The following is a 15,793-nucleotide window of genomic DNA, read 5'->3' as shown; positions in this document are numbered from 1 at the left end:
GTTTTAAAACTTTAGATCATATTTGCAAAGATTGATAGAGTCGATTCTTCTTGCGGGATTCATTTCACGGTCTATTTGTACCACGAACTTTTCTTACCTAGATTTGGGTCGTGGAAATGGAGAATGTTACTAGGTATGCCAAATCGCTTGAAATTTTGACTCAGTAAAGCCTGTACATGTACATGAAAACTAGTTTTTGTTTTAGTCAAAAATACCAAGTAGTTTTGATTTTACAAGCATTCAAAGTTTCAAAAAATATCGAGTCCCGCCAACAGCGTGACGTCATAGTACACCATGCCGCGCGGGCCGCGTCCCGCTTAATATCAAGTCTACAGCCGTACATATAATAGCTTATGCAGTATTTTGTTGTGTTTTCGTCTGCTTATTACATTTAAAGTGTAATAATAGTAAATATTATTAAAAATGACTATGTGAGCCAGACTTAGCGTGATGTACAATGACGTCACACCGACTCGCGCTGTTACAACTTGTTTTACTTATAAATCGGAAACTAATTGACGTATCAAAGTAATTCTTTCACTAGTATTTTTTATTTTTAACAAAGAATATGGAGAGCTAATAACCCAAATTTGTTAACATTCTCCATTCTTAAATGTATGTAAATCGTCTTTGCAGAAAGAATTTTGGTGCGGGAGCTTCGGTAAATCTGTCACCTGTCCTTACTGAAGACATAGGTAGACCATTTTTATTTATAGTTAAAGGTTGACCAGCTTTAAATCTTTTTTATTTGTAGTTATGTTGTGCACAGAACAAAAAAGTTTGTTAGAGTTCAAAATATTTGCTGGAATGTTTGTTGTTGTTTGTTGTGTTATATTTGTCACTTTAAGAATAGGTGTTGGTCAGAATGTTGCATATCATTATTGTTGGTTCATTGATGGATCTAACATACATAGGTATATGACAATAATTTTTAAGGCAAAATACCTATTAAAACACTGCGAAAAGAAACAAATCTTTGAAAATAAAAACCAACTGTACAGTTTTGCTGAAACCTAAAACCTCTAGGGACGGTATGAAATTAACCCCGCTATAATAGTGATCCATTCAAAGATATGTATAAAATAAATACTGGCAATAAGTCATTAACGTGAAAGAAGAAGATTCAGAGAATTGTCTACTGTACATAAATCTGTTTTCCACCTCTAACGACGCAGGTAATGAAAGGGGCTTCACCTAAACGCGTCAAAAGGCTACGCTTGTATGAAAAATGTTCAATTACGTTAACTGGACGATGACATAGCGGCTTATAAATCACAAATAATAGGCTTTTGTCCGACAGAGTACGTACACAGAGTGCAGTGATTAACGAGCGGGTGACTCGCCAACTGACGTTATTAAAAATTTACCTTTGACACCGGTTTACGCAAACTTTTGGCTTTTAAAATGATTTATTTTGCGTAAAGTGTGTATTAACCGTTTATTTTCAAACTAGGTACTTAAAAGAGGATGTGCTCAATCTGAACGTTTTTCTTTTTTGTATGGAAAAGGCACGTTTTAACGATTTAGGTTATAGTCTGTCTCATTATTTTTTAGGGATTTGAATAAATTTAATAGTGAGTTAAAAATAATAGCTAACATTTTTATGAGAGGCCCAATTCAGTGAACGCTAGAAATTGCTATAAAAAATCCACAAGGATTTAGTAGAGCAGTGATAGTCGAGTGGTATAAGTTGACATCTCCCACATTAGTGGTCGACGGTTCGAACCCAAGGCAAGACACCAATAACTTTTAGAAGTTAGTAAGGAAAACATCGTGATCGTTAGGCATGCAAGGTTTTACCTTGCGTACCTAAAATTTGATTCGTGCATTTAATATATTGGGGGCATGCAAAGTCCCCAACCCAAGGCCTCCTTACCCCCTACCTCGTTCGAAAGGAGATCCTTACCGAGCAGTGGAACAGAAACGGGTTAAAAAAATGAAATGATGAAATGTTATTCCATTTTCCTGTAATCATGTATGCAAATATTATTATCTCGGATATGTTTAAGCATTTCAAAGAAATTATAAATCTCGTAATAATCGTAAAACTGTGCACGGAACCTTGGGAGAGTTATTAGCAAATGATTACAATGTTATTCTTAATACAGGATTAAATACAATTTGAGCTAAATTTCATACAAACTACGACAAAAGAGTTTTACAGTCTATAAAAGTGAATAAACCACTTTTTTTTATTATGATTTGTTTAACTTAGCGTTAAGATATAAATTTTACTTTGTCTTTATACTATCTTTGAGTACATAGTCCGTTTAATTGTAAATAAGATTAAACACGATAAGATTAGTAAAACAAGTGTGACGTTTATGTTTGGGAATCATTTCTTACAGTATCTTTATTGCTTATGCTAGACAGATCTTTACAAACTTCCCTTGCTACATTTAAATCCATACATCTTGTCAAACATGATATTAATATATAGGTACTAGTAATATATATTTATAGTACTGTTGTCATCAGAGTATTGTTCTTGAGTTGTATTGCGATTGCTGATTGACATCAATAGCTAATAAGTCACCTTTAACGCATGAAAAATAGCACGCAGGGGAATTACTTAGTTTGAAAGAATAATAAAATAGGGATGTTAGATATATGTACAATACAAACAAATTAAAAGATTTTGTAAGCTTCTTTGTAATTAGGTTTTCGTTCACCTCACCTAGTATCGCAATAAAGTCAGAAATATTTATATTATAAGTAGGTAAAGCTAAAATGATTGTTTGTTTGATCGCGCTAATCTTACTGCTGATTCGAAATGAATAAATATTGTTTGCGTTGAATATACCATTTATGAGGAAAGGCTATCTAGCATCACGCTAAGGCTAATAGGTGTGAAAACTAAACTCCACGCGGACGAAGTCACGGGCGACCGCTTCTTTCAGGTGTAAATAAAAAAGAAATCCATGTCAAACATTCGCAGCTAAATTACTAAACTTATATAAATGAAACTAGCCAAATTTTTAATGCTTGGTCCATTATATGATACATCAATAGCTTCCAAAATTTTTACCAAAAGCAATGTCATCGATCGTAATACCTGCTTACAAAAGTGAAAAGCAACTTCGTTCAAACATTGCTTTAGGAAAGGTGCGAGTCCTTTCACAAACTCATTAATCTGTTTTCAGTTTTGTTTGACTTGGCAATTTTCGACGGTACCCCACCTCTGAAATACTTTTAGCGATTTCTTTTTTAATGCCGACGTTTGCAGAAGGAAATAATTTGGCGCTAAGGACTTACAAATTGGTACCTATACAAAAATCAACTCAGCTTACACTCAGATTTGGAACAAATTAGTTAAGATCTTTCGCATAGATTACATGGGACTGACATTATGAATGAAAACGAAACAAGTTAAATCGTTTATTGCTTACCAAGTTTTAAAACTAAAAGGTGGCTAAACGTATGTGTATTTTATGCACCTCCTGCCCACACCTTCGGGTATAACAGGCGTGATATTATGTTTGTGTGTGGTTTGGATCATATATTAAGAGGGCACATTATTTCTTATTTGTACAAATACACAACATGGGTGTGAGCAGAGCAAGAAATTTTGTTGAGCTCATAGATTGTTTTACATAGATGAAGTTATACTACAGCAACGTAATAACATTGTTTTCAAACTGTATTACACCGGCTTCGCTGAAATTTAGTTCCGAAATAGAGCTTTTTCCGTAACAGACAGTTTTTAATAATCTCAACTTTGTTCGTGTAATCCGATGTAATACAGCTTAGTAAGGGTACTTCCAGTTACTACTTTTATGTAAAGAATGTTGATGTAAAATCAACAAAATATTACTTAGTATTTATCAACTATAATTGCTCTAATAATTATGTAAAATACTTTATATACAATTTTGTAGTCAAGATATTTATGTATTTTTTGCAAGTTCTGATTTTCCATATTGCCAGCATTAAACCTATACACATTAACATTAAATCAAATAATTTGACCTATTTAAGAAATCCCATATTTTTCTAACCTATTTATACCAAACTCCATATTAGATATAGACCCGAAATGCAGTACACCAATTCTACTGTACTTCATAAAGCTATACTAATATTCGTTTCTCTTGTCCCACAGTTAGGAGTAGCGGTGGGTTTCTTCCTGCCGCCCATGCTGGTGCGCGCTCAAGGCACCATCCCGGAGATCGCGAGCGACCTCAAGCTCATGTTCTACCTCGTCGCCGGCTTCACCAGCGTGCTGTTCGTCTTTATTCTCTTGTGTAAGTATTTAGAACTAGTATACTAATTTGTAGGAATAGTCTCCATTTTCTGTCTTTGAGGTTGTATAATTAGCAGCAGCTTAGGTAGCGTTATAATATGTTTGAAGAGTAATTTCCAGTTTCTAACAAAAAAGCTAACGCTATCCGTATTTGTTTCATGAAATTGTACTTGACTACATTATTATAGGAATCTTCCAAACGCGACCCAACGAGAGTTAAAAATTGCTTACTTAATAGAAGTACATTCAAAGAAAAAACGTTAAGACTCAGTGTTCCAGAAAGTTAATTAAAATATTTATTTACCTGAGCAAAGTCAAGTCATCTTTGTCTAAACGACTTGGAAACCTACCTAGGACCAACACTTGTGGTGATGTAAGAGGGAAACAATTGCCCAACAACGGAAATATAAAATACTAAAACTTTCCTACATAGATATAAGCATTTCCCCCATACAAAACCAGAGAATATAATCAAAGTTAGTTTAATAAAGGAAATCAAACACCCGCTTTGTAACCGAGCTAGTTTGCCGTCATGTCAGACACTTAATACATGGTTTATAAACTTGAAACACTTTATAAACTTTCCAACAATATTAGTGGGAAGTAAACTCGAATACGTGCTGCTAGAATATCAGACATATTCCGTTTGGTGTTACGACTGAAGGAAATTATTAGGTCGGGGAAAAAGTCTTTTCGCATTATAGTATAAGTATATGTAACTTGTAATAAAATCTCTTTTGCTTAAAAAATCACAAATGAGTACACGGTTCATTAGGTTTCTTCCAGTGAGCTCGTGAGGTACCGAAATATCGAGCTTTTTTTTATAGAGAAAAGATTTTATTACAAGTTCATACATACTATAATGGGAAAAGACTTTTACCCGGACCTATATATTAAGGGGATTAGAAACTGGAGCAATTGTTACAAGAGTATAAAATAGTTACTTATCGCTCTTTGACTCCAATCATTTACCGTGAGTTAAAATCTAGATGTTACTTAATAACTAAATTTAATCCATTAGTGTCCCACTGCTGGGCAAGTCTGCTCCCGTAGATTCAAGAAACAAACAGAATGGAAATATATACATATATTACCTAACAACAAACATAAGGAATCCATAAGACGTAGGTATGTTTAATGTACCTAATTGTCGTGTCTAAAATTCCTAAAAAATACCAATATCCTGCCCTTTCAAAATGAAAAAGCCTTGATCCACCACGCAATAACAGTGAAAATATATTTCAGGCTTATTTAAATTACTAGTGCCCTAGTTTACAGAAGATCTAAGTTATACTAGTAATTATGTGCCTAGATTTCCACGCGCCAATAAATCGTACTAAACAGTATCGCAGAGGGCGCCACTGTGACAGTTTGCAAGATCGTTCATCGTTCGCGCTAACTAAACCAATTACCTGACTGCACTGAGTCGTGTGTTATTATAAACTTACGACTTTGCACCATTCTAGCAGATCATTGGACTGATAAATGTGTTTTTGAAGTAGAACGAAGATTTCTTGCTGGTTTAAGTGTTTCTTGAAACTTTTTAATAAAGAGCAACACCAAATAAATGGTTTTTTGTTTTCTTTAGAATTTTATCGGGTTGCATCTATTTTAAATTCTTTAGATATGCTTTTATTTCTCGAACTACTTTTAGTTTGAAAAAAACTTTTTTTAAAATGAATACTGGTCTGTAATTTCAACCTCACCCACTCAGCCGAAATAGCTCAGTTGGGAGAGCGTTAGACTGAAGATCTAAAGGTCCCCGGTTCAATCCCGGGTTTCGGCAGACGTTACTTTTTGCTCTTTGTCAAACCATGAATTGTTCGGAAAGAAAGATATAACTTGTAATATTGTTAAATAATTTTAGAAATTAGTCGCATAATATTTTTAGTATTCATATTTCTTATTATTGTTATGCTTTTACAAACTAACTTTTGCTAACAACGACATCAAACCTTAAAAATGAATCATATTCATTAATATCATACTCTATAACATTTTTCATCTACTTTCAGTCTTCAAAGCAGCACCCCCTTCCCCACCCTCAGCAGCAGCTGACCTCGGCAACAGCCTGGACTCGAACTTCCTCCTCTCGCTCAAGAAGCTGATCACCAACCGTAACTACGTGTTACTGCTCATCTCATACGGCATCAACGTTGGAGCCTTCTACGCTATATCCACGCTGCTGAATCAAGTCATTCTTACTTATTATCCGGTATGTAAATTGAGTAGTATAAGGCCCTATAATAGAAAATAATATTTCCTAGGTTCTTATCATATTATCTAATATTATAAATGTAAAAGTTTGTGTGGATGGATGTACCTATGTATGTTAAGTACTCTTTAATGAAAATACTAGCATGGCTTTTTCAATGTACCTAATTGATTTGACACAGATAGTTTATAACCCAGATGAATAGGTACCTACATAGGATATTTGGTACCACGGGAAATCTTTTTACGCGTACGAAGTCTTATCTACAAAATTATTAATGGAATAACTCACATCTCACATCTAATAAGTTCCCTTATATTTTTATTTTGTAATCTTAATACTCAAAAGTCTGATTTCAAGGGAAAGATCTGAACTACGTCACTTTTAAACGACAGGTATTATAGTGAAACCTTGAACGTGGAAATGTTTAAGCTTTAAAGGAAAGTCGTCCGCTGTTATTATGTAATTCATAGGTACAGACCTACCAATTTGAATTTGCTACATGTAAATCTGTATTTTAATACATTCTGACCCACAGAATAATAATCTGACCTGATGTAACGAACAGGGCAACAGGGTATGTTCGAGTGTATCATAGCTAGAGCTACCCTACAAAACTTTTGTATGCGTCGCTTTACATTAATTTCCCTTGGGATGGAAGAGTTTTTAACGTATCCATCATGTTATACCGGTTGATTTTCAGATATTTTCCATGAAATTTTATATGAAACAACTTTATAACTCAATTCCGAGAGTGGTGGCAGTATAAAAATCATAACAGTATGAAAATCGAGGCATATTCGATCACTAACTCTCCTGTTTAGTACTGATGCTTAGGAACCTGTTCATTGTTCTTTATGCCTTCACTATTTTCTTCAATAAATAAATATCATTGGACAACTCACTCACGGTGATTTGATTCCAAATAATATAACGGGTAAGCGCGTTTGAAAATTTAAGGTTAGAATACCTTATTTGTTTACTCGACGTTTGAGCAAAGCTGGAATGGTAACGAAATGGCTGATAAAGATGAATGTTTCGTTTATTCTCTGTTGAAAACCCTAATTCAACAGTATATGAATAATTTTATTTTAACTCCTAATCTTCCATTATCTTTCTTTCAGGGCGCGAACGAAGACGCAGGCCGAATCGGGCTGGTGATCGTGGTAGCCGGTATGGCAGGCTCGGTGTTATGCGGGCTGGTGCTGGACAAGACACATCGGTTCAAGGAGACCACGCTGTCGGTGTACGCCGCCTCCGTCGTGGGCATGCTCATCTTCACCTTCACGCTCGACTGCGGCTACATCGGCGTTGTTTATTTGAGCAGTATTCTCCTTGGGTGAGTGTTTTCAGCTGATATTAATAGAACCATAGTTTTAAAAAGAAAAATTTCGTAAAATTAATTTTATCCGTGAAATGTCCCGCTGTTGAGCAAACGTCTCTTCGTTGTATGAGGGAGGGATTAGGCCTTGAGTTTTAGGATGATAGCGGTAGGTACACGTAGGTAGAAGCACCTAAACATGTTCATGTCGAATTGCATTGAAGAAGCATTGTCTAGATAATTGTTTGTTTGAGGACGAAAAGAACGCGAAGGGCCCAATTGTGGTATAATTCGTATGATTGTTGGTTAAGGTGATCGTGACACTTAGCGGGTTCGCTGTGTGTCTGAGAGGAAACAATAGGTTTTGCTTTCATAATTGGACTAACAAGACCGCCTATGAGAGCTGTAGGATATGTAGGTCATATATTTTCGACATTCAGACAACTCCGCTAACTTCTAGGTTGCCTATTTCTGTTTTGATATTTTTACACAGTTCCACACATCTGCATAAAGGTCAAAGAAGCATCAACGGTCGCTTTTGAATAAGATTGTTATAAATAACTTGTTAAATTTTCCAGATTCTTCATGACGGGTTACTTGCCTGTTGGTTTCGAGTTTGCTTCTGAGGTCACGTATCCTGAGCCTGAGGGAACTACCTCTGGTATATTGAATGCTTGTGTACAGGTAAGAAATATTGTATACACACAAAACACGCCTAATAGTGGTAGGTAAAGTCTAAACTGCGATTTCTTCAAACTTTAGTTTTAGCACCACACTTCCCACTTCCCCCTGGAGTGGGATATGTAGCAATGCATTTCCCTTACGCAAAAAGGGATAGGTACCTACATTGTTTCGTAATTATAAACTTGACAGTAAATTCGAGGTAAACCTTTCTGTTAATAGAAGAAATTATAAAAAATGCCGTTTAAAATCTACCTACTCATCTAAGCACAGCCGACTTATAACGAGGACTCCCGAAATAATGTTATGTCAATTCTGCTTTCAGGTGTTCGGCATTGTAACCACGCTGCTATACGAATGGATGTTAGGCGCCATCGGTGACCGCTGGTCTAACCTCACGCTGTGTGCCCTTCTCGCGGTGGGCACGGCCATCACGGCGCTCATTCGCTCCGACCTGCGCCGACAGGCCGCACAGAATGGAGTCAAGGGGTAAAGGACTACAAATCCACCCCTGTATCGAGTTAACATGTAGTATTGATTTTATTTATCGTATTATTGACAATGCAATTAGGATCGGACAGAATAAGCCACCCGCAATGTATTTTGTGTGTGCAGTTGCAATAAAGTTCGGTAGTAGGCTGTTTTTAAAAAGGTGTAAGAACTTTTAGGTACAACATACAAGTGGCGTCCTCTGGTGGACGCTTTTAATAACTTTGGACAGAATGTATTGCTTTAGTAGTCAAATTAAGACAGCCCCAAACAATGAGGTTTTGTATGAATATGAACATAATTAATGACAACTGCTTGTACCTATAAACACCATTAACGCAAAATGCATAGGTATGCATAAATGTATGTGGCAATTTTGTCTGCTAACTAAAAATTTTATAAAAATACAAAACTATTAATTTAGAGGAATAGCTTCGAAATTACGTATATTCCGAAGCTGTGCATAAAAAAGTATTTTATTCTTGGCAAGTATTTTAAAATGTTGCAAACGCCAAGGAACAAACTTTCAAAAAAACATGTAATTTAGTTGCTTCGCTTGAGGCTGCCTCGCAAAACCCTTTATATAGAACATTCCACTAACAAGCACATTTTAATAAATTGGAAGTAAAAGGCTACCTCGATCTAAGCAACTTCAATATGGTAGGGAAGGCAGAACTAAGTTCTGTTTAGTACGGGTATGACGGTAGCAGGCCATTATGGCAACGAAAATAATATTCTGTAATATTATCGAAATAATTTTGTAAAGGAAATTCTATAGAAACAAAAATGTTCAGACGTATTTTAAAGACATTGTGACTATTTATAAAATGATTGTTGAATTTGCGTTTTTGGAGTCTTAGCCTTGCCTTTTTATCTTGGAAAATTGAAATAAGATTGCTGGCGGCAAAGTTGTATGTATTATCAAATTTTTGAAGGGCTTGATATTTCAGTACTCAGGTTTGAACTTTGAATAATGATAAGCCAGTGGCTACGGTTTTTGATACGACCAAATACGGAAAAACTATTCAGTTTTAAGTAATTCTCAAAGTTATATCTAAATACAACGAGTTGATACCATGGATTGTTTCTATTAACGTTGATGTAGGGCTAGACCTGAATAGTCATGAAGCAAACAAAAAAATCGTGGTTGGAAAATGGAAAATATTAAAATGTTACACGTAGGTACTAAATTAGCGACACCTAATTTTAAAACAGTGTCCTTCGGCACAAATTCACACGTATCATATCGCCTTTCTCTCTATAGAAATTATTACTTACCTACGGGTACGCTGGAGCAACAGCGGCGACGACGCCAGGCAACCTTGCGAGCTCAGCGCCGACGCGTCTCGATCTTGTACGATCAAGGCACGTATGCGGTCTGTTTTAAGCATCACGAAAACACAAACACTCCCTACACCATCAAAAAAATGTCGAGGCAAGCGAGCGGTTAATAATGATAAACCATCACTAACACTATCGCGACCCTATCGCAGTAGGTAAACACTTAATTAAATCACCTTTATAACACTAAACAGTAACTGTTAGTTTTATGGACACTCAATTTTTTGACAAAAACGATTGATAAGCGGCCATTTTGCGAAAGATTAACTTAAATTAGAAATTATAACGCGTGGAAAATTTTCGATGTGTGTCAAGGCCACAGCTTCGCGTAGCACTGAAGGGATGGATCAAAGAACATCAAAGAGAGGCAGCGTCGCGTGCGCCGCCCGCCCAATAGCAGACTCGCTAGGAAAGAGAGGCTTTCTTACTGTTTTCCTATTGGCCTCTTTGCAGTAGTATTCTTTCTCATTGATTCGAAATTCGAATATCGTAAACCCGCGCTGGCGAGTCGGTGAATGTACTAAATGCTGATGTTGATTACATGGGTACAGGCTGCGGTTTTTTTTTGTAAAGGTCATCTATAATAATACAGTCATCAATAAGAATACAAATTGTTATATTTCACATAACTAAGACCTCTAGCCCTACCCGTACGTTGAAGAACACAAACCATAGGAACAACTCATTGCATAAAAATAATAAGTTACAATTGAGTGGTGTTGGAGTATCTATTGGAATAAAAATGACGACATTTGTTTAGATGCAGTAAAATAACCGATTTTTCGATGTAACACGCATTTTCAACTCTCATACTCTAACAAATTTTTAGCTACGAAAACCTTATCCTTTTTAGACTAACATATAGAGCTAGTAATGGAATCACGACAATAATTGTGACTGTACTATACGGTAGTGTTTGCCATAACGTTAGACTAGAACATTCGATGGTATATTTTATATGGAAACCTGTAGAGAGATATGTACCTATTTACGGAGGAGAAGGCAACTTTGCGAAAGGAAAATTTACATAAAATATTTATAAAGGAAGGACGGATCTAATAACATTTTATCTGTAGAGTAGACTTCTATTTAAGATTGTCAAATTTTAAATCTTGATACAGTCTAACAACTTAGTAGGGACCTTTTAAGGCAAGATATTATGTGCGTAGCAGAGATATACAAACAAACTTCAGTTATCCACAGTTTTATGTAGTAAATTATTGTCTGTTCGTCACGGCTACTTCATTTTGAAAATACTTACACAACTCTACTAAGTTGTCAGACTGAACTGTTCTTGTAAAATAAAATTGATGTGAATGAATATACCAAATGTGACATTGACCTAATTTATGTAGTTTGGAAGATTTATCGCAAATCTAATAAAAATATTGTAATAAACAGCGGTCGCTATGACATGTTTTTGTAAAGGAAAATTTAGGACCTATAGATATTTTTCAAAGGCCTGAAAATCTGACCTAAATATGTATTTAAAACATTTAGATAAAGCCTCTACTTGCCTAAAAATATTAGTGTAAAGAAGCTAAAAAGCTTAGAGTATTTTGCATTTAAAAATTAAGCGAAAAATATGTACGCTGTAATGTAATAAGCCTAGAAAAAGGCCTAAGTTAGACAGCATTTTATCATGCACAAAAAATATTGCTTTGCAAAATTATCTAAATATTTATCTATACAGCAAGTAGCGACATCTATCAATTTAATTTATTAGTTCATCCAGTATACCTCTAGATGGCGCTGATTGTCAACATCTGTTTGTTTGGTACAAATAAAACGTAGGCCTGAAAGGTCGCAATATATTACTAATAAATATATGTTGTGCATTTAGAATATTAGAGAATTAATATATTGATTAATATACGTACTATAGGCAGAGTGTAGATGTGACCATGACTTTTCACTTTTCATAAAAAAAATTGCCAAACTAACTACACTGATTCAAATCATACAAAAAGGAACCTATTTATAAACTTAATTTGACTTTTAAAGTTATGATACTAATAAATTTTCTATTCCCTTCTAAATCTTCATGGCCATGTCTATGAAAAAACAACTTTAATTTCATTATGTACTAGGCAATTTAAAACTCTGCCTATAAACCTAGAGAATATTCATTTATTTGGGATTTAAAATCCCGGTATTATGTGATTTAGTGATTTTATTCAAGCTTTTTAATCGTGTAATCTCTTGATTAATTGTATAGGTGATATTATGAAGTTTAGTAACTGTTTTGAGGTGCAAGTAAACTTACCACAAGTGTTCAATTACCCCAAAACAAATAATGAAACTGCATGAATCTACGAAATTATTATCATATATGAGTTTTTTGGCCTCTGTCTACTCTTTATTATACCTACTTTAAAAAAAAATAAAGTTTTTAACTGGTAATACCATGTAGTGTTACCACACTGAAAAAACAACAATATACATTAATATAAAAATATTTTAAAGCGTTTATATCGCAGAGTAGTTTGTAAGAATTATTAAATGGCGTTTTTTGGTCTAGACCAACCCCTATAGAAAAAAACGTAACATTATGTTAAGTAAGTTTACTTGCATTTGAAAACTGAAATAGATTGTATGAGTGCCAACAAAAATGTGTAGTAGACATGTACGTGTTCACGTTGTGAGTTACGCAGTATTAAATAATTTAGATTTATTGTGTAGATGTAACATAAAATTATCCTTTTATACGTGTGAAATTATTTTACTTATAAGATTAATAGAGATAGTTAAGTTTAGTTTATCGATGGCTGTAAAACGAAGCTAAGTTTAATAGAGCAGCTTTTATTGTTGTAATTAAGTGTGGCTTTATTATCCAACTTGGTTTACGCGAAATGTATAATTAAATCTAAAATTTACTTATTTAACCATTTTAATAGTATAATACAACCCGTTTGCATTTTAAATTAACGCAATAAAATTCGCTACATCGTCCTAGCCTATGTAACTCGGCAGAAATGTCGGGTAATGAAAAATATATTGTTACTTCTAATTCGTATCGCGTTTGAGATCCGTTTGTATATACCTAACCATAATTACTATACTCGGACCATTAACTGCTACGTGAACTACGTCATTATCAAAACAATTATAGGAATGGGACAATATTATGTAAGTGCGAGCGAGAGTCTGATAGAATGGCATGACGTAGTTCGCACGTATGTAAAGCTCGAGTATATAAACTGAGTTTATAGTGAAACGTGGGTGCATTTCATACAATTCTGCCTACAACTTCGGGTATAACAGACGTTATATTATGTACCTATGTAAACTGAGTTTGATAATAAAGTTGTTAATGCCTATTTATTAAAAAATGCGAATTATATTTGTCATGAGTTTGTTATGTTGATCTTAACTCCTAAACAGACAAAGGCTGTGGTGCGTTCAACAAGGTTTTATAAGAACCTTAATGATGTCAAAACACAAGCAAATTGCTTGAAAAACACTCACAAACAGGAGTTTATTTCAAGGCAATTTATTTCAGGAATAATTGTAGATACGAATTCAATGCATTTGTTTATTTATAACATAGTTCGGTTTTGTTTTGAGCACAAAAAGAATGTCATTGTCAGAATCCCGCAGAGCGTTAAATAATATTGACCTGTTATTGATCTTACAAGGTTTCCCATGAACCTTTTTTATCTGAATTCTATAATAATATGATACAAATTGACAGCAAGACTAAAGATATTTTTAAAGGCAGTAGAAATTCTCGTGTCTCGAAGAAATATAGTGTTAGAATTGGTGTGCTATTTTCACATTCCTTTTGGCCGCCCTTTGTAATGCATTATATTTGCACAATTTTATTTAAACCTCTCGAGCGCCCAACGTCAAAATTCAAATATACCGTTAAGCGTCCAGGCCAAAAATGGCGCGCGAAATTGAATTGGCGGTTGGCGTTTAAGCGCCGATTCCGTCATATTTTAATACTAACACCCTAGTCATACCTTATATATTTGAAATCTACATAAAATTTGCTATTTATTAAAAAAATAAACCACAAATAATATTTGATAGTGGTGGTACAATAGTCGGTTTAATCTGAATATTGTGTGCTTTAGGCATGTGTTTGAAGAAAGTCTAAAAAATATTTTTAGGCATAAAAAATAATATGACGGAAGGTCTTATCGTGTAGTTAATGAATAATGACATTAAAATCCAACTGTAAAATATACTCAAATCTTTAAAATTAGTTAAAAAAAGTATTTACAATATTGGTCATAAAGGAACATGTCGTTGGGTCAGATGTTGTTTAAGGTGCTCTCTGGCCTATATCAACCACTTATTCAAGTGTGTGTATTAGATCGTCGTCTCGTTTCATCAGCTTCAATGTCAAATATGTTTGAAAGGGATATACATAGTTTTAGCATTTAATTTCTACGTTTTTTTAATGTAAGATCGTTTTGCCGTACCACGGTGGCGGGACGCTTGACGGGGGTAGCACATTCAACCGTGACACGGTGGCCGGGCGCTTGAGAGGAGCAATAATATTAAACGATCTAAACTATTACACAATTTAAACCCAAGTCTTATGAAAAGGACTAGTGCGAAGTAATCGTACCCTGCAGACAGCAATGCTGTATGCCAAGATGTATGGATGTGATGGAAGCAAAAGCAGTTTTTAGAAGTATAGAAGTAATATTAAATGGCATTGTTTGGTGAGAGCCTGTTGAAAAAAAAGACGTGATTTTATGTATGTATGTGAACTTTACACTGTCAATAATATTTTGCAATGTTATTGCTTGTCTAAGGGCGGCCTTAGACATGTAGTTCTAAAATTCTACGTCTGATCAACTAGTAAAATAAATGACAATAAATAAAATGTTAAAATTACTACAGGTATCTTGTAATAGAAATATTTTCATATCTGTGTGTTAGCTATGTGACTATGTGTAAACCTTTGCAAGTTTTCTGTTTATGTGTTACGCGACAACCTATCTTAGGACGATTGGTATAAGGTTGATGTTGGTTGTATGTCCGGATAGCGTTGCATTATTGCGTGTAGGCAATGGTACCTAAACTGTGTTGCTAGAAATATACGTACAGAAGTCAAACTATCATAACAAAGAAATTTATTACATTAGTAATTTGAAAATCAGAGATTCAATGGAATGTAGAGCATCCGTATAAGCGATTTATAAACAATAAAATTTAATTTAGTAAGTGAGTATACAAGAAGCAATATCGTAAATTTTGACCAAACCATGCCTGAAAATTAACAAAGTCATCACATTACTAAAGGACCTACAAGAATATAACGTATACGTGCACGCATATGTATTGTTCGAAGTTTTAAAAATGGTTGAGAGTATAATAAGTTTGATCTCTGTACGTATATTGTCTAGTGTGCTTTGTTTCCAATGTTTTACTGTCATTCCATAGATATAGAAGTAGTTCGTAAGTAATCGATGTGTTACAATGTTACATTAATTGTTCAATAAAATCTGTTGATGGATTTCATACACGTTTTATTTTATTTATTCTA

General features: G+C 34.4%; 1 protein-coding gene and 1 non-coding gene across 3 annotated transcripts in view; both read left to right on the top strand.

Annotated features, from left to right (window-relative positions):
- The window catches only part of HisT (Histamine transporter), an 83,121-nt gene extending 67,351 nt beyond the window's left edge, over positions 1–15,770 (top strand). For both annotated transcript variants that reach the window (XM_076135701.1, XM_076135710.1), the window contains exons 3-7: positions 4,103–4,244; positions 6,259–6,458; positions 7,583–7,797; positions 8,358–8,463; positions 8,786–15,770. In XM_076135701.1, coding sequence (XP_075991816.1) covers positions 4,103–4,244; positions 6,259–6,458; positions 7,583–7,797; positions 8,358–8,463; positions 8,786–8,953 — 831 coding nt within the window. In that variant the 3' untranslated portion in view covers positions 8,954–15,770. The remainder of the gene's footprint in view (positions 1–4,102; positions 4,245–6,258; positions 6,459–7,582; positions 7,798–8,357; positions 8,464–8,785) is intronic.
- Positions 5,957–6,029, top strand: TRNAF-GAA (transfer RNA phenylalanine (anticodon GAA)). The gene has a single exon. It is a non-coding gene; the product is annotated as a tRNA-Phe (tRNA).
- Positions 15,771–15,793: the final 23 nt, after the last annotated feature.

This window comes from Anticarsia gemmatalis, chromosome 1 (genome assembly GCF_050436995.1).
Source record: "Anticarsia gemmatalis isolate Benzon Research Colony breed Stoneville strain chromosome 1, ilAntGemm2 primary, whole genome shotgun sequence".
In the NCBI taxonomy this organism is placed as follows: domain Eukaryota; kingdom Metazoa; phylum Arthropoda; class Insecta; order Lepidoptera; family Erebidae; genus Anticarsia; species Anticarsia gemmatalis.
This window is presented reverse-complemented; position numbering and strand designations above follow the sequence as displayed.